The sequence below is a fragment of the Thamnophis sirtalis genome, unplaced genomic scaffold (genome assembly GCF_051295495.1).
Source record: "Thamnophis sirtalis isolate CommonGarterSnake01/CBP01778 unplaced genomic scaffold, rThaSir2_p1.2 scaffold_13, whole genome shotgun sequence".
NCBI classification, from domain to species: Eukaryota; Metazoa; Chordata; class Lepidosauria; order Squamata; family Natricidae; genus Thamnophis; species Thamnophis sirtalis.
The window spans coordinates 20269561-20297016 of NW_028261393.1; the positions used below are offsets into that span (position 1 = coordinate 20269561).

The following is a 27456-nucleotide window of genomic DNA, read 5'->3' on the forward strand; positions in this document are numbered from 1 at the left end:
CGGTGGAAGACTGTGTCAACATGGTGTAATGGCATGTGGGAACAACCTTGGGAGAAAGGAGGAAGAGCCACAGACTAACCAAGAGTTAGATAAGGGACAACTGAGGTTGCAGAAGGAATGGTACCACAGAAACCATCTCAGAAGGGACTCTCTCTAGTTTCTTAGACTGTAAAGGTGAAGGGGGGTGGCATACTTTCAGACTTGCGAGATTCTGTTAATGCAACCTTAGATAGACCTTAGAACTCCTGGGTGGGTTCTGGTCTGGATTACCTTGTAGAAAGTTAAAACCTACCCCTCTACTAGAAAATGAAATATTTTGGGAAATATCAAAAGGGCAGAATATTTCCTCTAAAAGGGAAGCAGAAACTCAGCTTCCCCCCCTCCCCACTTTGTCAATGAGCCATTAAGGCCTGGGTCAGTCTATTCTGCATAACAAAGGTAGGATTAGCCTTCCACCCATCTCATCACATGGCATCAGCCAGCAGGGCAAACAGGCTTGGCTCTCAGCACAGTCTACAGGGGTTGCCCCTGCACTGCCCCCCCTGGGAGTCTCATCACCAATCAGGATGCATTTCTTATACAGGAACAGGAAGCTCTGGGGTGGGATCCAACAGAGAGCATAAAACCAGGGCATTCTCAGCATCTCAACCCCTTTTTCATCTTCACCCAGCATCTTAAAGCATGTGATCCAGGAGTGAAATTGAGCAGGTTCTGACAGGTTCTGGAGAACCGGTAGTGGAAATTTTGAGTAGTTTGGAGACCCGGCAAATACCACCTTTGGCTGGCCCCAGAGTGGGAGGGAATGGGGATTTTGCAGAATCCTTCCCCTGCCACACCCACCAAGCCACGCCCACAGAACTGGTAGTAAAAAAAATTGAATTTCACCACTGATGTGATCCCCCTTTTCTGTTCAGGAGCTCAAGCCATGTGATCCTGTCTACCATTAAACCATCTTTCCAAACAGCCTCCATGTCTCCAGTATCTTTTCCCCCACTTGGAACTGAACACAGAAGGACATTGCTTCCAACAATCTCAATGGGCTAATAATGGCTAAATAGCATCTGATTGAGGAAGGTTTCAAACTTGGCAGTTTTAAGAAGTGTGAACTTCAACTCCCACAATTCCCCAGCCAGCATGTTTGAAAAACCCTGCTCTGAAGGCTTGTCCTCTTTTGGACATTTGGAGGTGAAGAAATTAGCTGAAATGTTCTCACCGTACCCTTTGATCAAAATTGTGTTTCCAATTTGTGTAGCAAAATGGCTGTTGTCAGGCTTGATGCAAACTGAATATTTCCTTAGCTCCCTGAAAAGAGGCTGAAAACTGTTTAGAGCTAGAAGATTAATCTCTAGTAAACAAATGCAGATATTATTATTATTTGCTTCTCCCCGCTATCTTTCAAAGTCTTGCTTGATGTCTTTATCTAATCTGGCCCTCTTCCATGATTGCACCTGAGAAGTTCCTTCAACTTTCTTTCTGGGAAAGCTCTTCCACTTTCCCTAGTAATCTTTCCCAGAAATGAACACAGAATGGAGATGTTACGATAACCAAGAGAAATTCTAATCTAACCCGAACGTTTAGTCTCTATATGGGGAAAATAAAATGCTGCAGTGCAGATGTTCCAGATCAGCAGAACACCCAATCTTTTGGGCGCCAGGGACCAGTTCCATGTGGGCAGTTTTTCGATGGACCGGAAGGGCATGGTTTCGCACACTGCCTGCATCTTGTGCATGCGCAAATGGGGCTTCTCTCACTTCCATGGCCCAATTCCTGGTGGGCAGTGGAACTGTGCCAGTTGGTGGCCTGGGGGTTGGAGACCCCTGTTCTAAATAGCCAGTTAACCATATGTTTTTAAGTGTTTTTCAAACTTAGCAATTTTAAAATGTGTGGACTTCATCTCCCAGAAATCTCCAGCCAGAATGTTCTTTCTTTCTTTCTTTCTTTCTTTCTTTCTTTCTTTCTTTCTTTCTTTCTTTCTTTCTTTCTTTCTTTCTTTCTCTTTCTCTCTCTCCCTCTCTCTCTCCCTCTCTCCCTCTCCCTTTTTCGGCTGGGTCCCTCAGCTAGTTTTCAGTGCTTTTTGAAATACTTTGCCCTCTTTAGGTTATTTTCTGGTCCCCTTCCTTCCTTCCTTCCTTCCTTCCTTCCTTCCTTCCTTCCTTCCTTCCTTCCTTCCTTCCTTCCCTCCCTCCCTCCCTCCCTCCCTCCCTCCCTCTCTCTCTCTCTCTCTCTCTCTCACACACACACACACACACCCCTCCTAAATAGGGAATCACACGTCTTCAAACTTCAGGGTTTTCTGTAATTTATTTATAAACTTAACTCTAATGTATTCATGTTTGCGCATTCTTTCCCCTATCTATCTATCCATCTGTCTGCTTGCTTGCTTAATACATGCATATTTTCTGCATGGCAAAAGTACTGCAAACTTAGAAAAAGTGCAGATTTCTGTGCACAGATGCATTCCAGTTTGCTTGTTGGCTTTCAAGATGTAAAACTGGGTACATCTGTCTAACATTTAGATAGGTCACTCACAGCTGAGAGAATCCAGTTTCTTTAAGCTGCAGCTGGTACCAAGCTGAGATGCCAAATGATTGTGACTGGGCCTACCCTTGTGGCTTCAGCAACTGTGCTCAGTGTGCATGAGATGACAACTGCAGGCTGTCACGGTGCACAGTTCCACATGAAAGCCTGATCGTATCCACAGGTCCAGCCACTGTTCAATGCACAAATATAAGCCGGTTGAACATTTGGTTGTTTCCAGCAAGTGGCCACTTTTCCTTTTTTCTGCAAGTCAGGAATGACTAACAAGACCAATGGAGGTTGTCCTTGACTTACAACAGTTCATTTAGTGGCGTCTACGTGATCATGTGGCTGCATGACTAAACGTCGAAGGCGCATGGAACGCTGTTACCTTCCCACCAAAGGTGCTCCCTATTTTTCCACTTGTATTTTTACCTGCTTTCTAACTGCTAGATTTGCAGAAGCTGGGACAAGTAACGGGAGCTCACTCTGTTATGCGCTGCTAGGGATTCAAACCACTGACCTTTCTGATCGACAAGTTCAACCTCTTAGCCACTGAGCTACAGCATCCTCTATATGTGCCATAAGGGGGAATACATTCTGAGGTCCTTGGTGCTCACTGAGCTTGGTTGTTTTCTTGCACTCGTTTTATACCCCACTTGGGTGAACATCATCAGTGCCTCACTGATGGTGTTACCTAGTTGGGTAATAAAACATCTGCAAGAAAACCGCCAATTTTGGAGAGTACCAGGGACCTCCATTTCAATCTTGAGCTAGAAATATTCCCTTCTGTTGGAGAAGAAATTATTACACACTTTGACAGACATGAGATTATTTATGGAGGACATACCACTGCGTGAAACAGCTGGGGGAGAACTTAGTTCACTTACATTTACTTGCAAAGTTATATTATACAGATAGTCCTCCACTTACAACAGTTCATTTAATGACCGTTCCAAGTTACAATGGCACTGAAAAAGTGACTTATGACTGTTTTTCACACTTATGATCATTGCAGCATCCCCATAATTATGTGATCAAAATTCAGATGTTTGGCAACTGAGTGATATTGATGACCATTGCAGTGTCGTAGGGTCAAGTGATCACCTTTTGTGACCTTATAATAGAATAACAGAATAACAGACTTGGAAGGGACCTTGTAGGTCATCTAATCCAGCCCCCTACACGATTTCTGACAGATGGCAGTCCAGTCTCTTCTCTGACCTTCTGGCATGGTCCAATGGGGAAGCGATATTCACCAAACAATCGTGTTACCAACTTAACAATTACAGTTATTCACTTAACAACCATGGCACCAAATGTCATAAAATGGGGGGACCAAAATTAGCAAATGTCTCACTTAACGACATAAATTTTGGACTGAATTGTGGTCGTAATTCAAGGACTACCTGTACAACCCATTCCAAACCACTTCAGGCCTCAGTGTCTTGCAGCACTAGGAAGCTTGCATTATCCCTGTGTAAAATCAGGAATAATCTGCAGAAGTGAAAGAAAAAAAGAATAGAATAACAGAGTTGGAAGGGACCTTGGAGGTCTTTTAGTCCAACCTCCTGCTTAGGCACGAAACCCACCACCACTTCAGACAAATCCAACATCTTCTTCAAAACTTCCAGTGTTGGAGCATTCACAACTTCTGGAGGCAACTTGTTCAACTGATTAATTGTTGTCACTGTCAAGAAATTTCTAAGTTGCTTCTCTCCTTGATTAAGTTGCTTCTCTCCTTGACCCATTCCTTCTTGTGCTACCCGCAGGTGCTTTGGAGAATAGCTTGACTCTCTCTTCTTTGTGGCAGCCCCTAAGATATTGGAACACTGCTATCATGTCACCCCTAGTCCTTCTTTTCATCAAACTAGCCATGCCTAGTTCCTGCATATGTTCTTCATATGTTTTAGCCTCCAGTCCCCTAATCCTCTTTGTTGCTCTTCTCTGCACTCTTTTTAGAGTCTCCACATCTTTTTTACATCATGGTGACCAAAACTGAATGCAGTATTCCAAGTGTGGCCTTACCAAGGCCTTATAAAGTGGTATTAACACTTCATGTGATCTTGATTCTATCCCTCTGTTTATGCAGCCTAGAACTGTATTGCCTTTTTTGGCAGCTGCTGCACACGGTTGGCTAACCAGTATTCCAAGAACTATTGGCCATATCTACTAAATCCACATACATGCCACAGTGCTTCAATTTGATATTATCTTTTCTCGTTGCATACTTATTTGTGATCCTCCCAGTAAGACTAGGCATGCTGCTATTTTCCCATTTGCATCACATCTGTACAATTACATCTGTACTAAGGCAATGGAAGGTGGTGGCTGATACATATATTTCAGGTAATAAAGTCAGCCCAACTCTTTTAAGCCTTATCTTAGACTGAGCACTTGCACCATGTAATCTGCACTCAAACACCAGTCCAGACAATTTCCTCCAGGGAGCCATAAATTAGTCAATTCCAAAAGCCCTGGGATTATTTTTCTTTTCCTTGGAACAGAAAGAACCGACTGTCAGCTTCCGTCTGCATTTTGTTATACTATTTATTTCTTGCTAAGACACAAGCAAGCCTTAATGAGAAACTATGCCAGAAAAGAAAAGAAATGAATTAAAATAGCTATGCTTTTTCCTGGGCAGTGAAAATGGCATAATGGATGGCAAACATCCATGTGCTATAAAGGTAAAGGTTCCCTTTGCACATATGAGCTAGTCGTTCCTGACTCTAGGGGGCGGTGCTCATCTCCGTTTCAAAGCCGAAGAGCCAGCACTGTCCGAAGACATCGCATGTGGCCAGCATGACTCAACACTGCTCCCTATTTTTCCACTTGCATTTTTACGTGCTTTCGAACTGCTAGATTTGCAGAAGCTGGGACAAATAACGGGAGCTCACTCCGTTACGTGCCGCTAGGGATACAAACCACTGACCTTTCTGATCAACAAGTTCAACGTCTTAGCCACTGAGCTACCGCATCCTCTATATGTGCCATAAGGGGAATACATTGTGAGGTCCTTGGCGCTCACTGAGCTTGGTTGTTTTCTTGCACTCGTTTTATTCCCCACTTGGGTGAACATCATCAGTGCCTCACTGATGGTGTTACCTAGTTGGGTAATAAAACATCTGCAAGAAAGCCACCAATTTTGGAGAGTACCAGTGACCCCCATTTCAACCTTGAACTAGAAATATTCCCTTCTGTTGGAGAAGAAATTATTACACACTTTGACAGACATGAGATTATTTATGGAGGACATACCACTGCGTGAAACAGCTGGGGGAGAACTTAGTTCACTTACATTAGCTTGCAAACTTATGTTATACAGATAGTCCTCAACTTACAACAGTTCATTTAGTGACTGTTCCAAGTTACAACGGCACTAAAAAAGTGACTTATGACCGTTTTTCACACTTTTTCACACTTATGCCTTTATAGCAACCCCACAATCATGTGATCAGCACTCAGATGCTTTGCAACAGACACATGACTTATGACAGTTGCTAAGTCCTAAGGTCATGTGATCCCTTTTTGCAAACTTCCAATGAGCAAAGTCAACGAGGAGGCCAAATTCACTTAACAACTGTGTTACTAACTTATAAATGGCAGCGATTCACCTAACAACTGTGGCAAGGAAGGTTGTAAAATGGGGGCAAAATTCATTTAAAAATGTCTCACTTCACAACAGAAATTTTGGGTTCAATTGTGGCAGCAAGTTGAGGACTCCCTGTTATATTTTCAGCAACATATGCAGATATCCCACTATTTGAATAGACATGGCAATGAGGACAAATTAGATCTTGGCCAGTGGTGGGATTCAAATTTTTTTACTTCCAATTCTGTGGGCATGGCGTGGTGGGCGTGCTTGGTGAGTGTGCTTGGTGGGCGTGGCAGGGGAAGGATACTGCAAAATCCCTATTCCCCCCTGATCATCTGGGACTCGGGAGGCAGAGAACAGATGGGGCAGGGCCAGCCAGAGGTGATATTTGCCGGTTCTCCGAACTACTTAAAATTTCTACTACCTGTTCTCCAGAACCAGTCAGAACCTGCTGAATACCACCTCTGATCTTGCCATTTGCAAAAAATGAAGAATTCTACCCCCTCCTCCCAAAAAAGAGGTATTGATGGCAGGGCTCTTTAGAAGCATGCACCTCGGGCATTTTCAGAGGAGATTGAGGCAAATTCTGCCTCTTCCTGGCAGGTTCACTGCCAATCAGGGCAAATCCTGCCAAAGGAGAGGCTCTCTGGCGCAAGAGAAGGCAGCTCCCTGCATTCCAGCAACCAAACAGCCATTGCCCTTGGCCCTTGGATATCCGATCACACTGGGGGAGTTGTCCCATGACTTGGGGGGAAAGAGCTGGCATCGTGGGAACAGCCCTCCATAAAAGGCTTGTTGACGCATCTCCTTTCCTGAACTCCAGCCAACCCATTACAAAACACTAACAGAGGATAATGGTGTTAATTTCTTTATGCTTGGCCCAATCATCACATGAGAAAAACCACTTTTCCCTCTCCCACCCACCCGCATTATTAAATATTATTGCTTCCTTTTTGTTTGAAGAGTAAATATGAACCTTTGGACAACATTTGTAAGTCTAGAGAAGTTGTTACCTTCCTTCCTTCCTTCCTTCCTTCCTTCCTTCCTTCCTTCCTTCCTTCCTTCCTTCCTTCCTCTCCTCTCCTCTCCTCTCCTCTCCTCTCCTCTCCTCTCCTCTGGCCTCCACTTTCCATAGAATTAAATTCACAACTTTTTGTGCTTTATAGCAATGCTGTTACAGTGAATGTTATCTTCTTTATCCTTCCTTCTATCCATCCATCCATCCATCCATCCATCCATCCATCCCAGAAAGCAGACAGATCTTAAAGAAATGATTTGGTGCACAGAAACCAATTTCCATTTTCAAACGGTATGAATAGGCCCACATTAAACATGTGGAAAATGAGATCCCTGTGGTGGACATGTTCCCTAGGAGGAGACAGGGTATCTTCTGCAATTTACATTCCTTTGGAACCGCACATAAATGCCCTCCTCGCTAAAGAGCCATCTCTTTCCAGAAGCCAGAGCCAAACTCTGCAGAGCGGATCAGCTGCTCAGTTTACAATTGCAGTGAAGTTCTCCTTTCTCTCAATCCTTCCCAAACCAAACAAATTTTAGGCATCCCACATGATTTGGGTGAACAAGAAAGCCTAGGGGGAGGGGCATCGTGGGAGGGTGTCTGTTCGGGGCCTCCAAACATTTTGTGCGCTACAATCAGAGTTTAAATAGAGGCACGCATGTAGTATTTGAAGGCATCAGTATAGCCAAGAAAATCAGACCGCTTGAGAACTGGCACGAAAATAAAAGAATACCCTCTTATTGATGAGGCGGACGACTCTTTCTGATGGCTCTGCACTTTTTCTAAAAGCAGCTAAAAATTGTAGGAAGAGATAAGTTGATGAAGTTCTCCGTCATCATATTCCTTCCTTGCTTTAACTGGAAGGAGGGAAAAGAAAATGAGGAAGAAAGGAAGGAACAAAAGGAGGGAGGGTGAGAGGGAAAAGGAAGGGAACTGGAAGGAAGGGACGGAAGGAGGAAAAGAAAGGGAGGGAAGGGGAAGGTAATGAAGGAAGGAAAAGAAAAGGAGGAGAAAGAAGGAAGGAAAAGAAAGAGAGGGGGATGAAAGGAAGGAAAAGGGAAGGGGAAGGCAAGGGAGGAAGGGGAGGGAGGGAGGGAAGGAGGGAGGGAGGGAGGAAGGAAGGAAGGAAGGAAGGAAGGAAGGAAGGAAGGAAGGAAGGAAGGAAGGAAGAAAGGAAGGATCCTTCAGCCAGTCCTAAAACAACCACCGGAGAAGCAAATAATATATTAGAGGCACAAGATGTTTGCTATAGATTAAATACAGATGCAGCTAAAGAAATTAATTTCCTTCCTTCATTTACCATATTAATGAATCTGGATAAGCTGATTGTGGTAACAAGAAGCAGATTCACCTACAGACTCTCTCTTTTGAGGAAACTTTACAGAATTTACCCTCCCTCCCCTCCCTCCCTCCCTCCCTCCAGCATCTATGATGTTGATAGCTCAGTCTTTTGATCATTTTTTTCCTTGTGAAATTCCTTAGGCATTTTTTCCTCCTCCTCCTCCTTCCCTTCCCTTCTTCTCAGTGCAGACTATTTATCTGGGGGAGGCTTCCTGAATGCTTCTTCTCAAATTATTTTTGATCAATAAAAACCACTTGTCAGGCCTCAGGATCACAGGCCAGATATCCCATGGGAAATTATACATGTATCCTGGACCTATTGCCATAGTTGGGACAATGGAAGGTTGTTAAGCGAGTCGCACCCAATTTGATGTCCCTTTTCCCACCCTGGTTGTTAAGCAAATTGCTGCAGTGGTTAATTAAATCATGACGTCATTAAGCAAATCCTGCTTCTCGCCCCCACCACCATCACCTTGATTTTGCTTGTCAGAAACCAGTTGGGAAGAGTGCAAATGTTGGCCACACGACCCTGGGACGATGCCACCATTGTCAATCCATGCCCGTTTTCAAGCACCTGAATTTTGACCATGTGACTGTGAGGATGCTGTGAAGGTCGTAAATGTGAGGATCGGTCATAAGACCGATGACTTTGAATGGTCACTAAATGGATGATTGTAAGTCAAGGACAGTGCCTGTACACACACACACACACACATTCACATACATACACATCCGTGGTGGGTTTCCATTTTTTTTACTACCGGTTTGCTCATGCGCAGAAGCGTCCGGGTGGGTGGGTGGAGCCTCCCACCACCACCACTATCTGTTCACCCGATCTGAGCCGAACTGGGAGCAACCCACCTCTGATATACATACACATGCACATACACATACTGTACCAGTGTGTGTGTGTGTGTGTATGTATGTATGTGTGTATATACACACACACTTTCTCTCTCCTCAACTTACAACAGTTTGCTTAGTGATTGTTTGAAGTTACAATGGCACTGAAAAAAGTGACTTATGACCATCTTTCACGCTCATGACCGTTGCAGCATCCCCACGGTCACATGATCGAAATTCAGGATGCCTGGCAACTGACTCACACTTATGACGGTGGCTGTGTCCCGGGCTGATGTGATCCGCTTTTGCGGCCTCCTGACAAACAAAGTCAATGTGGGAAGCCAGATCCGTTTAAGACCCACGCTACCAACTCAGCAACTGCAGGGATTCACTGAACAGCTGTGGCAAGCGAGGTTGTAAAATGGGGCACTTCACTTCGCCAATATCTCGCTTAGCAACAGAAATGTTAGGCTCAATTGTGGTCGTAAGTCCAGGATTACTTGTACCAGTAGGCCAGACTTATCAGCCTCACTGAAAATGTGCAGGCAGTAATAAATTTATGACAAACCAATATTCCATATACCAGTGTTTCCCAACCTTGGCAACCTGAAGATATCCGGACTTTAACTCCCAGAATTCCCCAGCCAGCGAATGCTGGCTGGGGAATTCTGGGAGTTGAAGTCCGGACATCTTCAGATTGCCAAGGTTAGGAAACACTGCTTATACGACCCAGCCCGGGGTCAGGGAGAAAAATTAAGAAAAGAGAAATGACATTAGAATAAATGACGCAGCACTTTGGATTCTGTGCAAAGAAGCAGCTTCAAAGAAGAGAGGAACACAAACGTACCTCCAGCCTGCAGCCAAGATGCAGACCAGGGCGATTTTCACACCCCCTTTGTGCTCTGGATATTTTTGGGGCATCCGATCCAAAACTTTGCACATTCCTATAAGAAATGGCTGCAGTGGGTTGGCGACTCATTCTGGGATTTTCTTTAAAAACAGAGGAAGAGCACACCCCCATAATACACCATCATTACATTGCGGGAGATTTTGTTTTATAATTCCACTTAGGTAGAAAAGAGAGAAAAAAAGAGGGAAGGTGGAGTTTTTGGAAATTATAAATTATCATGTTGGCTTAAGGAGGTCTCCTTAATCTTTGCTCACCTTATGGAGCAAGCATGGTGGGGGAAATAGAATTGGGGTCGATTCGTCATTGCTTTCATTAGGCTCCTGGACCTCTAATCTAGGTTAGATCTCCAGCAGATTGAAGAAAATACAGTAGATGCAGATCTGTTTCCTCCCCTCCTCCTGTTGAAAGGTATCTTTCGAGCATCAGAGGTTGCATTCCCCATGTCTCCACATTGCCCCAAAGGACCAGGATGTTTTTTATTACGGCTTGCCATATCAGATTCATATCCATCCTTCCAGATGGAAAACATTTCAGCCATTTGATGTTGTAGTGATACGGATCTTCTTAAGGGGACGTCAGGGCAAGGGGAGGCAACATGCTCGCCTTGTGTTTTGTGTGTGTGTGTTGGGGGTGGGGTGGGGTGGAAGTATCTGAAAATACGGGCTGTCTTCATTTGAAGCTGCACTGGTGGCTGCCAAGGGAAAAAATTCAGTAGCTTCTTGGCTGTTTTAGCCAACAGAGTTTCTTTGCTATCTTATTCTGCCTTCTGTGAACAAGATGGGAAGTAAAATAGCTTTTACCCGTGATGGCGAACTTATGATGGCGTGCCAGAGGTGGCATGCAGAGCTCCCTCTGTGGGCACATAAGCTGTCGCCAGCTGCTCTCCTGGTTTCCAGTGGGCACATGCACAGCTGGTCTTTGCGGGCGCTGGAGCATTGGAAAACGGCCCCCCAAACAACCAAAAAACAGGCCGTTTTTGGGGCTGTTTTCCAGGCTATTTTTCGTGTTGTTTTCAGGCCGTTTTTCAGGCCAAAACCAAAGTTGGCACTTCGGCGGTTCAAATACCTAGCACCGCATAATAGAGTGAGCTCCCATTACTTGTCCCAGCTTCTGCCAACCTAGCAGTTCGAAAGCACTTAAAAATGCAAGTACAAAAATAGACACCAGCTTTGGTGGGAAGGTAACAGTGTTCCATGTGCCTTCAGTGTCTAGTCATGCCGGCCACATGTCCATGGAGACATCTTCGGATAGTGCTGGCTCTTCGGCTTTGAAACAGAGATGAACATCTCCCCCCTAGAGTCGGGAATGACTAGCATATATGTGCGAGGGGAACCTTTACCTTTAAACGAATGTTGTAAGTAGCCTGCAAACACTGTACAAAAAAAATAAAAACCAAAAAATTAACTGAAGAGAATAAATGCTTTTATTTATTCATTGTGAGCCACACACCTTATACGTCTTGCAGGAGCAAGAAGCTGTAAACGCCCCCCCCCCCACCAGCAGAGAAAGAACGACTGGCCCAGGGTCTCCCAGTAAACTTCCACAAACGAGGTGGGCTTCGGCATGGATGTCCCCAGTCTAAAGCCTTAACCACAATATCAGAAAGGGCCTGGAGTTTGATTCTGTTACACAGTGTTGATTGAGCTGCCAAGACTGCAGCGGCTGTTTTGCAAGGATTTCTCTGGGAGGGAATTCCCCTGACCACAGATTCATGGCCAAGGGCAAAATGGGACTTTTTGGACACATTTCTTTGGTTTGGGGCACTTCCAGGGACACAGTTTTCACACGCATACAGGTGTTGCACGCAACGAGGGAGGCAAAAATAGAACTTGGTTGAAGTTAGGAGAGGGAAGCTGTGGCTCAGTGGCTAAGACGTGAGCTTGTCAATTAGAAAGGTGGGCAGTTCAGCAGCTCGAATCCCTAGTGCCGTGTAATGGAGTGAGCTCTTGCTACTTGTCCCAGCTTCTGCCAACCTAGCAGTTTGAAAGCATGTAAAACAAGTGGAAAAATAGGGACCACCTTCGTGGGAAGGTAACAGCGTTCCATGCACCTTCACCGTTGAGTCATGACCACATGACCACAGAGACGTCTTCGGACAGTGCTGGCTCTTTGGCTTTGAAACGGAGATGAGCACCGCCCCCTAGAGTCGGGAATGACTAGCACATATGTGCAAGGGGAACCTTTACCTTTGCCTGAAGTTAGTTTAAATACAACCACAATCACTCCATGCACACACTAGGTTTTTTTCCCCCTTTTTCTTTCTTTTTTCGTTTCTGCTATAATTTTGCACCAGTGGGGTTAAAACCAATTTTGTTGTATTTAAGTAGAATGACAATAAAGATTATACATAAAGTCATTCAAAAAGCAACTCAATAGCGTTGAACCCACAAGATGCCTCCAGGAGCTCAGGCCCTCCATTTGTTGCACCTTATGAAGGCCCACAGTCTGGTATCATGGTTAGAGGGTTGGAAGCAGACTGCAAAGACCTGAGTTCAAATCCATGCCTACCTCATTAAAACTCTCAGATGGGGACTGTGCTAGAGAGTGCAGGTAATCCTTGATTTACAACCATTCACTTAGCAATTTTGATCCCCACAGTACAAAAAAGAGGTTGAGACTTTGGAAAAAGTGCAAAGAAGAGCAAGTAAGATGATTAAAGGCCTGGAGACAAAAACATATGAGGAACGGTTGCAAGAATTGGGGATGGCCGGTCTATGGGAGTAGGAGTGACATGATAGCAGTATTTCAATATTTGAGGGGCTGCCACACAAAGAAGAGGGGAGTCAACTTATTCTCCAAAGCACCAGAAGGCAAGACAAGAAACAATGGATGGAAACTAATTAAGGGAAGAAGCAACTTGGAATTAAAGAAAAACTTCCTAACAGTGAGGACAATTAACCAGTGGAACAGCTTTGCCTTCAGAAGCTGTAGGTGCTTCATCACTGGAGGTTTTTAAGAAAAGACTGGACAGCCACCTGTCTGGAATGATATGGGGTCTCCTACTTGAGAAGGGGGTTGGACTAGAAGACCTCCAGGGACCCTTCCAGCGCTATTCTAATTGATAATTGATTTTAAAAAAACTGTCCAAAGTTGTACCAGCACTGAAAAATTGACTTATGGCCAGTCCCTATACTTAACAACTGCATGATTACTTAACAACTTTGATGGTTTGCTTAACAACTGTGACAAAAATAAGTCGTAAAATGGGGCAAAACTCACTTAACAACTGCCTTGCTCAGCAACATAGATTTTGGGCTCCCTTGTGATCCTTAGTTGAGGACTACTTGCATGTGCCTTTTCTGGGGTCAGGGGGCTCCTCTGAGTTGACAGTGAACACCTTGGCTGATTTATTCCCCACTCCCCTGCTTTTTTCAGGGCACAGGCAGAAGTTGGAAGAACAAACAAAATTCCAAGATCGTTACGGAGACCTGGAAAGGCTTCGGCACTCTATGAGAGTCACTCCAACGACGGCCAATTCTCGGGGGTCCCTGGGTGCCCCAGGGCACTTTGGTACACAAGCTCAGAGCCAGATTCAAGGTAAGAGCTTTGGTTACTTGTGAGGTGTCCGCAGAGCATGGCTCAAAAAGTCAAAACATGGCTGTGACAGTGTGATCAGAACTCTGCCTATTTTTCATTTGCATTATGTAAAAAAAAAAATAGGTTGAGTTTCAGTCACATCCCTGGGGGGGGGGGGTGTCACCATTTTGATTCTGGGGGTCTTTGTGGCTCTCTGAGCTTGGTTGGTGTTCTTGGAGACATTTCATTACCAAACTAGGTAACATCATCAGTGCATCAGACGTTACCTACTTTTGTAATGAAACGTCTGCAAGAAAAGCTCAGAGAGCACCAAACCCACCCACCCCCAGTTATGAAAGCTATGTTTTAAGTGAAAGTTTGAAAAGTTTATGCTAGCATGGATCTAAATATTCTCCCTTACTATGCATTTTCCTTCTCCTTTACTGGGTCTCCTTCCGTCTCCACCCACAGTTGCCTATGTGGGTAGCAAACGTTGCCAGATGCAAGGATATATCGAAGCTGCAATACATAAAAAGCCCAACCAGATCCATTGTTGGATTTTTGTGGGTCATTTGTGTGTGTGTGTGGTGGGGAAGGAAACAGAGTGGTGACCTCTGTCAAGATTTGTGCAATGAAGGGGACCTCAGCATCCAGGATCCTCTCAGCAGAATGAGCTGGGCGCTCTCAGATGTAGCAGAAATGTCTTCTTCCATTTTGAAGAAAGCAGTTCTGCTATGGAAAAATACTAGCAACATTTATACAATAATCAGCAACAGGTTTCAAAAGCCACGATGACAATTTCTTTAAACAATTAATTCAGTCATGTTGGTTTCAGTCTGGGAAGACCACACAACAATCTTGGTAGCTTTGCCTTGATGCTCGACAGAAACCCAATATTTTTATTGTTGCCTTTGTTATATTTGTGTTTTTTATTTGTGCTGATAAATAAATAAAGGGAGACTAGTATAGATCTATTTCAAGCTATTTAGCTCTCATCAGCTAGCCATACCCTTACTGGGATTTGAACCTGTGCTGTATTGCATCTTAGGCAAACGTCTTAGCCATTATGCCACAGGTATCCTCCTTATCAGCTGAAGCCAGGGAAGAAGGTATATATTTAGTGTCACAACCCCTGGTAAGCCCCAATTATGGGAGGACGCTAACTTCTAACTAACTTCTTATTTATCAGCACAAATAAAACACACACACACACACACACACACACACACATATATATACATACATACATACATACACACACACACACACACACACACACACACACACACACACACACTGTATGCATTTTTATCCTTCCTGGAGGAAAGGTGAGAGTTAAACACGAGAGAAACCATGAAAAGAGAACAAGTCTTTTAATAAAACCAGGAAAATCTGCAGTGCCACACTGTCCCAAAGGTGCTTTTTTCAAGAGGCAACTGGACTTTTACCATTTTTCTTTGAAGGCGTTTTGCTTCTCATCCAAAAATGAGAAGCACCAAAAATACACCAAGAATTATATTGGTGCATCGAACGGCCAAAGGAAACATGTGATTCTGTTCTCTTCTTTTGTGGTATTGCATTCCCTCTCTTGTTTGGAAGTGGATAGGTGGTCATCGTGCATTCCTTTCTGCCAAAAGTCACAGCCTGGGTCTGGCTTTTGAAAAATTCTCCCTTCAGCCTCTAAAAGGGTTCCCCCACCCCCGTCTGCTTAATTTGGCAGCTGCAAACGAGTTTTCCAAAGGAAGCTGAGTATTAATGAAGGGAAAATGACTTTTCTTTGAGGTTCAGAGTTTCCCCTGTCCAGAGAATGGATGGAGCCAAGATGATCTCCTGGCTTTTATTTTTCCTCTCCTTTGTATTTCTTCTTCAGTAGCCCATTACTACGCACAAGATTTTGAAAGCAGTCTTATTACTATCTGAAATTTTGTTTTAAAAATAAGACCATAGGAAGCTTTGGTGCTCTCTGAGCTTGGTTGATTTCTTGCGGGCATTTCATTACCCAACCAGGTAACATCTTCAAATGCTATTTTGCCCAGTTGGGTAATCACATAAAACCTGTTGTTGGCCAAAGAGATAAAACGGGAGCCTACTTTAAAGCACAACAGTAGATTAAAACTCTTCTGCTTTAGTCCCATCCCATCCTCCCATTTCTCATTTCATGTTGATGCACAAGAATTTGCAATGAAATTTCTTCCAAATTTCAGTGAACTTCTCAAGGGCAGAATGTATTGCATTGCCCTGATGTAATGCTAAGATGGCCAAGAATGCACGCGGAGATCTCATTTCATCGCATGCTCATCTCTTGAGTCATTGGCAGCCTCCTTGGCTTCCCATACTTGTATTCCAACTTGCATCAAGAGGTGATGTGAGTTCTTTCGGATTGAGAAACAACACAGGTAGTCCTCGAATTCCGACCACAATTGAGCCAAAATTTCCTGTTGTTAAGTGAGACATTGTCTAAGTGAGATTTGCCACATTTTATGACCTTTCCTGCCTCAGTTGTTAAGTGAATCACTGCAATTGATAAATTAGTTATCCGGTTGTTAAGTGAATCTGGTTTGCCCATTGATGTCGCTTGTTAGAAGGTTGTAAAAGGGGATCAAAGGACCACCAGTCACTGCAACTGTCATAAATATTGCTGAGAATCCAAATTTTAATCACATAACCATGAGGATGCTGCAGTGGTTGTGTGAAAAACAGTCATACGTCACTTTTTTTTCAGTAATGTTGTAAGTTTGAACAGTCACTAAATGGACTGTTGTAAGTCGAGGACCACTTGAATTTGCAACTGTCATAAATATGAGTCAGTTGCCAAGTGTTTGCATTTTGATCATGTGACCATGGGGATGCTGCAATGGTCTAGGTCTGAAGAATGGTAGTAAGTCACTTTTTTCAGTGCCATTATAACTTTGAACAGTCACTAAATGAACTGTTGTAAATTGAGGACTACCTGTACTGAATGTTGCTATTAGAATGTAGAATAGGAAGCCCCAGCAGTACCACCGTCCACCTCCTCCAATAGCAAAGTCAGTTCAGAAGGATAACTGAGAGAAAATTTAAATCAGTTCTTGAAGTTCCTGAGCAAATGGTGGTATTAAGACAGAGCCTTCTGTTGTGGGGAAAGCAATGAAGGTAGTTTTTGGTTAACAATCGTTCATTTAGCACTTAACTATCCAAAGTTGCAACAGTACTGGAAAAAGTGCCTTATGACTGGTCCTTGCACTTAGAACCATTACAGCATCCCCATGATCACATGATCACATGATCACATGATCACGATTCGGGTGTTTGGCAACTATCATAAATTTAAGATAGTCGCATCATCTCATACTAATCTGATTGCCAATTGTGGTCTTCCCAGCTGGTTTCCAACAAAGTCACTGGGGAAGGCAGCAGGAGGTCTCAAGGTGCAATTGCAGGGTGTCTTGTTTTACAACTGTGGGAGAGTCTCTGAACAGTGACAACCAAGACTGCCAAAACTGCTGTCACTAAGTGGGGTGGTCACGTGATAGCAATAGCAATAGCAGTTAGACTTATATGCCGCTTCATAGGGCTTTCAGCCCTCTCTAAGCAGTTTACAGAGTCAGCATATTGCCCCCAACAACAATCCAGGTCCTCATTTTACCCACCTCGGAAGGATGGAAGGCTGAGTCAACCCTGAGCCGGTGAGATTTGAATAGCCAAACTGCAGAACTGCAGTCAGCCGAAGTAGCCTGCAGTGCTGCATTTAACCACTGCGCCACCTCAGCTCTCTGTGATGTTTTTCTTCATGTTCGCTTTGCTTAGCAATGGAGTTTCGGTCCCAACTAGGAATTTTAAGGAGGGCTACCTGTATTGTGAGAAGAGGCAGGGACAGCATTTAGCTTAAGAGCCAATGAGAACAACAAGAGTCCAACTGTTCTGTTTTGCTTGATGGATTCATATCCTATCTTTCCTCTAAGAACTTAAATGGCATTCTTAGCACTAATTTGTTTTTTCCTACAAGAACTTTGCAAGGGTGGTTCAACTGACTCACCCATGTGTTGAAACTCTGCTGAGGATATATTTGAATGTAGACCTTCCCGGTGTTAATCCAGGACCTTAAACCACTTTGCTCTACTGTTCTGTTACTTGGACTAAAATATTCAGTCCATTTTCCAACCTTCTATTAATTTGCAAGTTTCATTGTTCTTCTCCACATCAAACAGGGGGAGCATTTTTGTTGCAAAAAGATCAACAAAGGTGATGTGGGGACTGGAGGCTAAAACATATGAAGAACGGTTGCAGGAACTGGGTATGTCTAGTTTAATGAAAAGAAGGACTAGGGGAGACGTGATAGCAGTGCTCCAATATCTCAGGAGCTGCCACAAAGAAGAGGGAGTCAAGCTATTCCCCAACGCACCTGAAGGCAGGACAAGAAGCAATTGGGGGGGGGGGTAATCAAGGAGAGAAGCAACTTAGAACTAAAGAGAAATTTCCTGACAGTGAGAACAATTAATCAGTGGAACTTAATTAATTAATTAAATGCTCAAACACTGGAAGTTTTTAAGAAGATGTTGGACAACCATTTGTCTGAAGTGGTGTAAGATTTCCTGCCTAAGCAGGGGGTTGGGCTAGAAGACCTCCAGAGTCCCTTCCAACTCTGTTATTCTTTAAAAAATGGCATTCTTCAGCCAATGAATAGCCTGAAGCCTCAACCGGCAATTTTTTATTTTTCCTGTCTCTGGTTTTTCATTCCCTCTAAAGTCGTTATGTATTTCTGTGTTTCTGCAGTCCTTGAGGTTTTCTTAAACAGATTCCTTCCCCCTTTTACATTGGGTTGTGTGCTGTTTAACTACAGCAGGCGTGACACTCGGAGAATTGTGTTTGCTAAGGGTATTCCTCAGCACGGGCAGCACACAGATAAATAAACAGAAAGTCAGAACTAGCTTTAACATATTTCGGTTCAACGGGTTTCCTTCCCTCGCCTTCCGCTAGCGGAGTTGGGATTGCAACCCAACCCTGGGAGCTAAAGTGACAGATAGATAGCTTTAACTGCTGGGCCATTCATTGGAAATCTCCACTGGGTTACTGAGGAATTTGCAAGTTATTGTAAGAGTGCTGATTCTCGATGTCCATTTCCCTCTTCCCTCCAGCTGCAAAGGAAGCTTTATTCTAGTTGGGGAGCCCTGCTGGTAAAACAGATTTCAAAAGTTGCCTTCTTGAAAATCGGCAAAGCTTCCCTTTAATGGCTGCGCCTCCTTTTTTCCCCATCCCATTCTCTCGCTGAAAGCATCAATTAGATGTTCGAATGTAGGGGTCTCCAAACGTGGCAACTTTAAGACTTTTGGACTAGTGATGGGATTCAAAAATTTTTTACCTACTGGTTCTGTGGATGTGGCTTGGTGGATGTGGCAGGAGTAGGATACTGCAAAATCCCCATTCCCTCCCAATCGGCTGGGACATGGGAGGCAGAGAATAGATGGGCTGGGGCCAACCAGAGATGGTATTTACCGGTTCTCCAAACTACTCAAAATTTCCGCTACCAGTTCTCCAGAACTGGTCAGAACCTGCTGAATACCACCTTTGTCCTGGATTTCAACTCCCAGAATCCCCAGCATGGCTGGCTGGGTAATACTGGGAGTTGAAGTCCACGAGTCTTAAAGTTGTCAAGTTTGGAAACCCCTGGTCTAGTGTAGTCCCACTCCAAGCATAAAACCAGGAGAGCTATTGGCCTTTCAAGAATTCCTCTCCAATTTTCAGACTTATAAGCACATCTGGAATATTGAATGCATGTTTGGAGAGCTGTGGTGATCAGGGTCTGTTCATTTGCAAAAGGGCCATGGAGGCATAAATGCTCAGAAATTTTTTAAAAAGGCCCTTTGATACCCATGGCACTAGTTGAGAACCTAGACTTCACATCTGGCCAACAGATTGTGCAGGCAGGTAGACATAGGTCAGCTGATCACAGGTGCATAGGTCATTTGATTTCAGGTGCACAAATTATGCAGGTCACTTTACTTTCGATTTTAAATACTTGACAAAGGTTGGTCTGTGTAGGTAACAGAACAACAGACTTCAAAGTGACCTTAGAGGTCTTCTAGTACAACCCATTGCACAAATAGGAAACCCTATACTATTTCAGATGAATGGCTGTCCAATCTCTTCTTTAAAACCTCCAGTTTTGGAGCATTCACAACTTCTGGGAGCAAGTTGTTCCACTGGTGAATTGTTCTCACTGTCAGGAAATTTCTGCTTAGTGCTAGGTTCGTTCTCTCCATGATTACTTTCCATTCATTGCTTCTTGTCCTGCTTTCAGGTGCTTTGGAGAATAGGTTGACTCCAGGGGTGGGTTTCCATCAGCATTGCTACTGGTTCGCTTCATGTGAGCATGTGCAGTTCACTATAAATTTTTCTGCACATGCTCAAAGAACAAAAAAAAGTACTAAAAACCATGCCAGCAATGGTAGCAGAGACCAGAGAACCAGTTCGGGGGCATGGCCAGCCTGGATCACTGCCTGTTCTGCAACCCATATGTACTGGTAGGAACCCACCTCTGGTTGACTCCCTCTTCTTTGTGGCAGCCCTTATATTTTGGAACGCTGGTGAATTCCCAATTTGTGATAACCTTTAGATTTTGGAACCCTGGTATGCCTACAATTTGTGCAAATCGGCAGTTTCCACCTCTCTTTTGGCCTTCCTTCCTCTCATTTATGAATGATATATACATGTCCATCCTGATCACAACAATTCTTGATGACTATACATGTTTACATATAGGGGGAATGGGTGTTCTAAAGCGAGCAGGCATTATTTTAATTATTTCAAATGGGCAGCTTATGAGTCAAAGGCAATCAAATGCAATTTCGGGATATTAACTCAAATTTAGAGTATTTTTCAGATGTGATGTTGCTGCTGAGATTATTTATAAAGTCTCTTCAACATTCTGAGTGCTGCTGCATGGATATTAAAAGATTAAGCTAATCCCTGCCCACAGGCTGACAATATAGTAGGCACAAAACAAAAATGGAAAGAAGCAGAAAAAGAAAAGGTCTTGAAAAACTTGTTGCTTTAGAACAGAGGTCCCCAAACTTGGCAACTTTTTGTGGACTTCAACTCCCAGAATTCTCCAGCCAACTGGAGCAGAGTTGGCCAACTGGAGCCAACTGGCTGGAGAATTCTAGGAATTGAAGTCCACAAGTCTTAAAGTTGCCAAGTTTGAAGACCTCTGCTTTAGAGAAGGACAGGAAAGAACCCAGAAGTGGGTTTCTACTGGCATTACTGCCAGTTCAGTGTGGGTGTGATTTGCGTGCGCATTGCATGCATGCGCAGTTGCCTATTAATAGGTCTGTGCAGGCACAGAACGTTAAAAATGTAAAAAAAACATGTTGCAGCAACCGGGGAACTGGTTTGGGGGCGTGGCCAGCCTGCCGTCCCTATCAGTTCGGTGACCCAGTCGCCATTTCCACTATCGGTTCATCCGAACCTGTGTGAACTGGTAGCAACTCACCTCTGAAAGAACTTTATCCTATACAAAGTGGTGTCTGTAATTTTTGTAAACATTCTGATTAAGAGCAATCTTTATTTATACAACAAGCTCATTAATCAGGTGAAATCTTTTTAAATGATTGTATTTAATCAATTGAAGATTGCATCTGGGCTGGGAAGTCAGATTTTATCCTGGAGGAACATTATAGGAAAAAAAAGAGAGCAGAAAAGGGGTTTGGGAGGGAAAATACAGAGGGAAAAGAAGAGGGGAAGTCAGCATAAACATTTACGCATGGGTGTTAAATCCCCCTCCTGTTTATCCTGTCAGTCAATGTAACTTAGTCCAGAAAAGCAGACAGCTGTTTTAGGAATGTATGAATGGATGGCGCTGATCTGCCTCATTGTCTCATGGATGAATATTTGAGGGCTTGCACGAATATTTGGGTGGAGGCTAATCAAGGAGAGAAGCAACCGAGAACTAAGAAGAAATTTCCTGACAGTTACTATAATTAATCAGTGGAACGAGTTGCCTCCAGAAGTTGTGAATGATCCAACACTGGAAGTTTTTAAGAAGATGTTGGATAACCATTTGTCTGAAGTGGGGTAGGGTTTCCTGCCTAAGCAGGGGGTTGGACTAGAAGACCTCCAAGGTGCCTTCCAACTCTGCTATTCTATTCTATTCTATTCTATTCTATTCTATTTCTATCTGAGAAAGGAGTGATGGAAGCTTATAAGGAATGCAGGTGATTTCCCTCTGGGAACCAAAGGGCTCTGCTAAAATATTGCCTTTGTTCCTTGATGCCAGTGAGGTTGCTTCAGATTGCTCATAGTGCAGGCTTTGATCTAGAACTGCAAAACATGGAGGTCCATTGCCCAGGTAGCCCCTCTGCTGTGGTATTTCCAGGTGATCAATTATGCATTGCCCAAATATGTATGTTTGAATATATTGAGCTCCAATACTAAAACATATCAAGAGCCTATGATATAATAAATCATGGAAATTGCAGTGATGGTATAACCATGGAAAATTTGTAGCTCAGGCTTGAATTATCGAGTCCTTGGTGCTCTCTGAGCTTAGTGCTTTCCTTGCAAACATTTCATTACCAAACTAGGCAACATCATCAGGGCACTGATGAAGTTACCTAGTTCAGGTAATGAAATGTCTGCAAGGAAACCACCGAGCTCAGAGAGCGCCAAGGACCCCTTAACATACCCAATTTAGCAATTCCCATAATTATTTTGGAAGCACCATCATGAAATCTCATGGGTTGATAGAGCATCTCTACAGTTGGTGGGGGAGTAAACTCACCTGCTTATCTTTTGATGTATACATGTTTTGAAAGTGTCCTCACCCACTGTGACAACTATTTTATGAATGGGAAAGCCCACAGCTCATGACACCCCAATTTCCAGACCTTCTCACCAGCCCAAAATGAGGTCAACACATGATCTAGATTTTCTCCAAAGAAAAGGGCTGTTAGCCTTGATGGCAGTGGGAATTCTTCTGAAGGCCATCGGTTTGGGAGACTAGTTGTCCAGTCAGTTGGCCACTGTAAGAATAGACTGCTAGACTGGACATGATCCAATCCAGCCTAGGGCTGCTAGTGCTTTTTATGAAATAAAAAAATGGCAGCCTTTTATCTTAAAGGGGGGAAGCAGTTTGGAAAGCTGTGCAGTGCGGAATTCCTGTTCGGTGCTGCTGAGAATGGGGAGCCCCCAAAGCATTGGATGATATTAACCAGGGCAGTGACCTCTGATTCAACACACATTCTTCACTTCCCAGCTCCCTGATCCAAAGTGTTGCCATTTCCGTTGATAGATTGGGTCCAAAACGCAGCATGTGCCGGTGCCATACTTGCTCTCACAATGGCTAAATTCTTACTTCTAAATGAGTGTATTCAGTTAAGGCAGCAGCTGGTGCGATTTCCAGAAGAAAATAAACATTTCCTTCAAATATTTTGATTGGCAGCAAGACAAGCCAAATACTTGCCCTCCAAATTGCCAAGAAAGAAATACAGGAATGTGCAAAATCCAGAAATATAAATCGGGCCATAGTAAATTTTTCAGAAGGAAGCAATAAACGTCTGTGGCTTTTCTAAAAATAAAAAAACCTGTTATGATTGAACTGGTAGATTTTGCTCATGGTTTAGGTTGGGCTAGGAGGATGGGGCAGAACAGAAGAGAGATAGTCATCTCCAGCTGCAAATGGAATGAAAAACCAGAAAAATAGTAGCTGCCAAGAGGTTTTACCTCTTCAGGGAAGACCCACCCTGAAGAATGAAAAAGCGGCATCAGGCAATAGATCATAACAGATCATAACAGAGTGGGAAGGGGTCTTGGAGGTCTTCTAGTCCAACTCCCCGCTCAAGCAGGAAACTCGGTACAATTTTAGACAAATCGTTGTCCAATCTCTTCTTAAAAGCCTCCAGTGTTGGAGCACCCACAACTTCTGGAGGCAAGTTGTTCCACTGGTTAATTGTTCTCACTGTCAAGAAATTTCTCCTTAGTTCTAGATTGCGTCTGTCCTGAATTAATTTCCATCATTGCTTCTTGACTTGCCTCCTGGTGCTTTGGAAAATAGGTTGACCCCCCCTCTGCTTTCTGGCAGCCCCTGAAATGTTAGAACCCTGCTATCATGTCACCCCTTATTCTTCTTTTCACTATGGCCATGCCCAGTTGCTGCAACCGTTCTTTGTAAGTTTTTAAGATTTAAGCCACCCTCTGAAAGAGTCCATGTCAATCTGGATGTCGTCCCTGAAATGGATTGCTTCTTTCCTGCCTTGCTTTGGCCTTCTCAGAGGTATCTGGTTGGCCACAGGGAGACAATGAACTAGACAGGACAGGGCAGGGCAGGGCAGGACAGGACAGGACAGGACAGGACAGGACAGGACAGGACAGGACAGGACAAGACAGACAGACAGACAGACAGACAGACAGACAGATGGTTATCCAATATCTTCTTTAAAATTTCCAGTGTTGGAGCATTCACAACTACTGGAAGCAAGTTGTTCCACTTAATTGTTCTGTCAGTGAATTTCTCCTTAGTTTCTGCTTTTCTCCTTGATTAGACTCCATCCATTGCTTCTTGTATTGCTCTCAGGTGCCTTGGGGAATAGTTTGACTCCCTCTTCTTTGTGGCAACTCCTGAGATATTGGAACACTGCTATCATGTCTCCCCTAGTCCTTCTTTCTCTTAAACTAGACATACCCAGTTTCTGCAACTGTTCCTCATATGTTTTAGCCTCCAGTCCCCTAATCCTCTTTGTTGTTCTTCTCTGAACTCTTTCTAGAGTCTCCACATCTTTTTTACATCGTGGCGACCATCGTGGAGAACAGCTATGAAAATATTTGATTTGGAGATTTCACGCTCTAAAGCAATCCATTCAACTCTCTCTAGATCAAACCAGCTTTTCCATTTGGACCAACCCTTGAGAACAAATTGTACTATAGACGTCTCTGAGTCGGTCAGAGAACTGGGAAGAGGTTTGGCTCAAGCGGGAAATTGATTTGAAATTCGATTGACAAAATCAAATCAATCCCATAGTGTGATCTGATCGTTGTTCCATACTAAATCATTGGCTTGAAAACAGATGGGAGTCCACTCACACATAACTCTACCCCCAAATTGTGGTCCAGTTTATCAGGTGCTGGAAAACTTCAGTTTCTGTCAAACTCTTCTTTTTTGATGTAACCATAGAGGAAAGCTATTAAAATGCAGAGGAAATACATTAACTGAATTCAATGTAAGTTATAGTCAAATGAAAATAAAACCCAGCTTTTTGTAGTTCTGCTCTGTTCAGACTTCCAGTTTTGCCCACTTTTGGTCAAGCTCACTTCTAGTCCTCCTTTCAAAGTCTGGAATAACTTCATCCCTGAAAGATGAAATCCTTCCGATGAAAGCATTAAGCCTAGGCCAGAGTCTCTTTTTGCAACTTTCCATACAGGCAGTCCTAATCTCAGGGCTCCAAGTGACAACCCCACCGAAAGAAGACCCCGAGCCTTGAGGTTCCTCAAAGTTCCATTTTATTAGAGATGACATATTCTGGAAGCTTTCAGATTCGGGTTTTCCCCACCCAAATGAAAGTCCAAGTCCTGCTCAGCACCCACATGTCCATCACACAATCTAATCAATGCACTGTCCAAACTGGAGATGCCTCCCAGCCACACCATTGCAGCTGCAGGGCAAGACATCCTTGAATCTCTGAGAATAATGTTATTTTGAGTATACGTTACCCATACTCCATATAATCCCCCCTCCCATTTTCCCACAGTAGAAAAATGTGGCAGGCCTGAAGGCCCAATGCAAAAGTTGGCTCCCAGGTCTGACACCTTGACTTACAACCATTCATTTAGTGACTTATGACTGTTTTCCACACATATGACTCCTGCACCTTGGCAACTGGCTCATATTTATGACCATTCGTTCCAGTGTCCTGGAGCCAGGCAATCAACTTTGACCACCTTCTGACCAGCAAAGTCAATGAGGAAGCCAGATTCACTTAACAACCGTGTTACTAATTTAACAACTGCAATGATTCACTTAACAACTGGGGCAAGAAAGGTAATAAAATACGGCAAAACTCACTCAACAAGTGTCTCGCTTAGCAACAGAAGCATTGGGTTCTTTTGTGGTCGTAATTCCAGGACTACCTGTACTATAGTTAGTAAACCTCTGCTAAACCAAAGCCCATTTCAATATAGAAAGGATGTCTCCTGCCATAATTATAGTGGAGAGAGAGGGAGGGAGGGAGGGAGGGAGGGAGGGAGGGAGAGAGAGAGAGAGAGAGAGAGAGAGAGAGAGAGAGAGAGAGAGAGAGAGAGAGAGAGAGAGAGAGAGAGGGAGAGAGACCCATTTCCCCATTAATGGCTTATAACTCCTTCATAACATCACCCAACCATTGTGGAAATGATATAAATATGTCCTCGTTCCTGTTATTCTTACATAAGAACGGTTGGATAACTCTAGAAGACGCCTTTAAGTCACCAGAATGGAAATGACTGCAGTACAAGTAGTCCTCGACATATGGCCACAATTTTGCCCAAAATTCATGTTGCTAAGTGGGAAATGTAAGTGAGTTTAAGTGAGCTTGACCACTTTTCTTGCCACATTGGTTAAGTGAATCCCTGCAGCTAAGTTAGTAACATACTGCTTGTTAAGTGAAACTGGCTTCCCCATTGACTTTGCTTGTCGCAAGGCTGCTAGAGTGGTGGGTTATGACCGGTACGCTCCGTTATGGGCATACCGGTGCCTGCCGGGAACACTGGGTACCATTCTGGTACGGTGCTCTGGAGGGCCCGTCCGCCCATGCTCCTTACCGGTATTTGAGGTTTTTGAGGCTTCTGCACATGGAGCATACGGTGCCTGCGCAACACTCCGCCGAGCAGCTGGAGTGTCACGGGCGGTAAGTATGCATGTGCATGCTGTGTGCATTCATGTGGTGGACGCCCAGCCCCGTTGCCCTGTATCGGTTGCAATGGGACCTGGAACCCACCACTGGGCTGCTAAGGGTGACCGCGTGACTAAATATGAACCAGTTGCCAAGCATCAAGGAGAGAAGAAACCTAGAACTAAGGGGAAATTTCCCGATAATTAGAACAATTGATGAGTGGATCCATTTGCATCCAGAAGTTGTGAATGCCCCAACACTGGAAGTCTTTAAGAAGAGATTGAGTGGCCATTTGTTTGAAACGGTATATGGTTTTCTGCCTGAACCAGGGGCCGTAGGACTAGAAGACCTCCAAGGTCCCTTCTTCTGTTATTCTGTTTTCCGAATGTAAATCACATGACCATGGGGATGCTGCAACAGTCATAAGTGTGAAAAATGGTCAGAAGTCACTTTTTTTCAGTCCTGTCGTAACTTCGAACCATCGTTAAACGAACTGTTGTAAGTTGAGGACTGTCTGTATCTCCACCATCGCTCACCCACGATTTCCACTCCCCCCCCCCACTTCAGTGTGCAATCCCACAGCCAAACCTGGTAAAATCTCCAGTCCCAAAACATCTGGATTCTGTAAACATGGATGGAATAACTTCAAGCCGTCCTTTTTAGATTTCGCTTGCTTCTTTTCTCTCCACTTGTTTCTCTTCCATGGGCTTTTTTGGGGGGTTTGCTGGTTTGATGCCATATTTTAATTTTAATCAATGGAATCCTTATCTTCCTTGGGTGGCTGGAAGCATGATGGTATCGTTCCGTAGCCAATCGAGGCAGAGGCAACCTGTTAGGGTAAATTAAAGAACGTTTGCCAATTGCAACAGAGGATTGTCTATGC

General features: G+C 43.9%; 1 protein-coding gene across 1 annotated transcript in view; it reads left to right on the top strand.

Annotated features, from left to right (window-relative positions):
• RUNX3 (RUNX family transcription factor 3) overlaps window positions 1–27456 on the top strand; it is a 92551-nt gene that overhangs the window by 56815 nt on the left and 8280 nt on the right. Inside the window, exon 4 of the mRNA XM_014062971.2 lies at window positions 13600–13761. Coding sequence (XP_013918446.2) covers window positions 13600–13761 — 162 coding nt within the window. The remainder of the gene's footprint in view (window positions 1–13599; window positions 13762–27456) is intronic.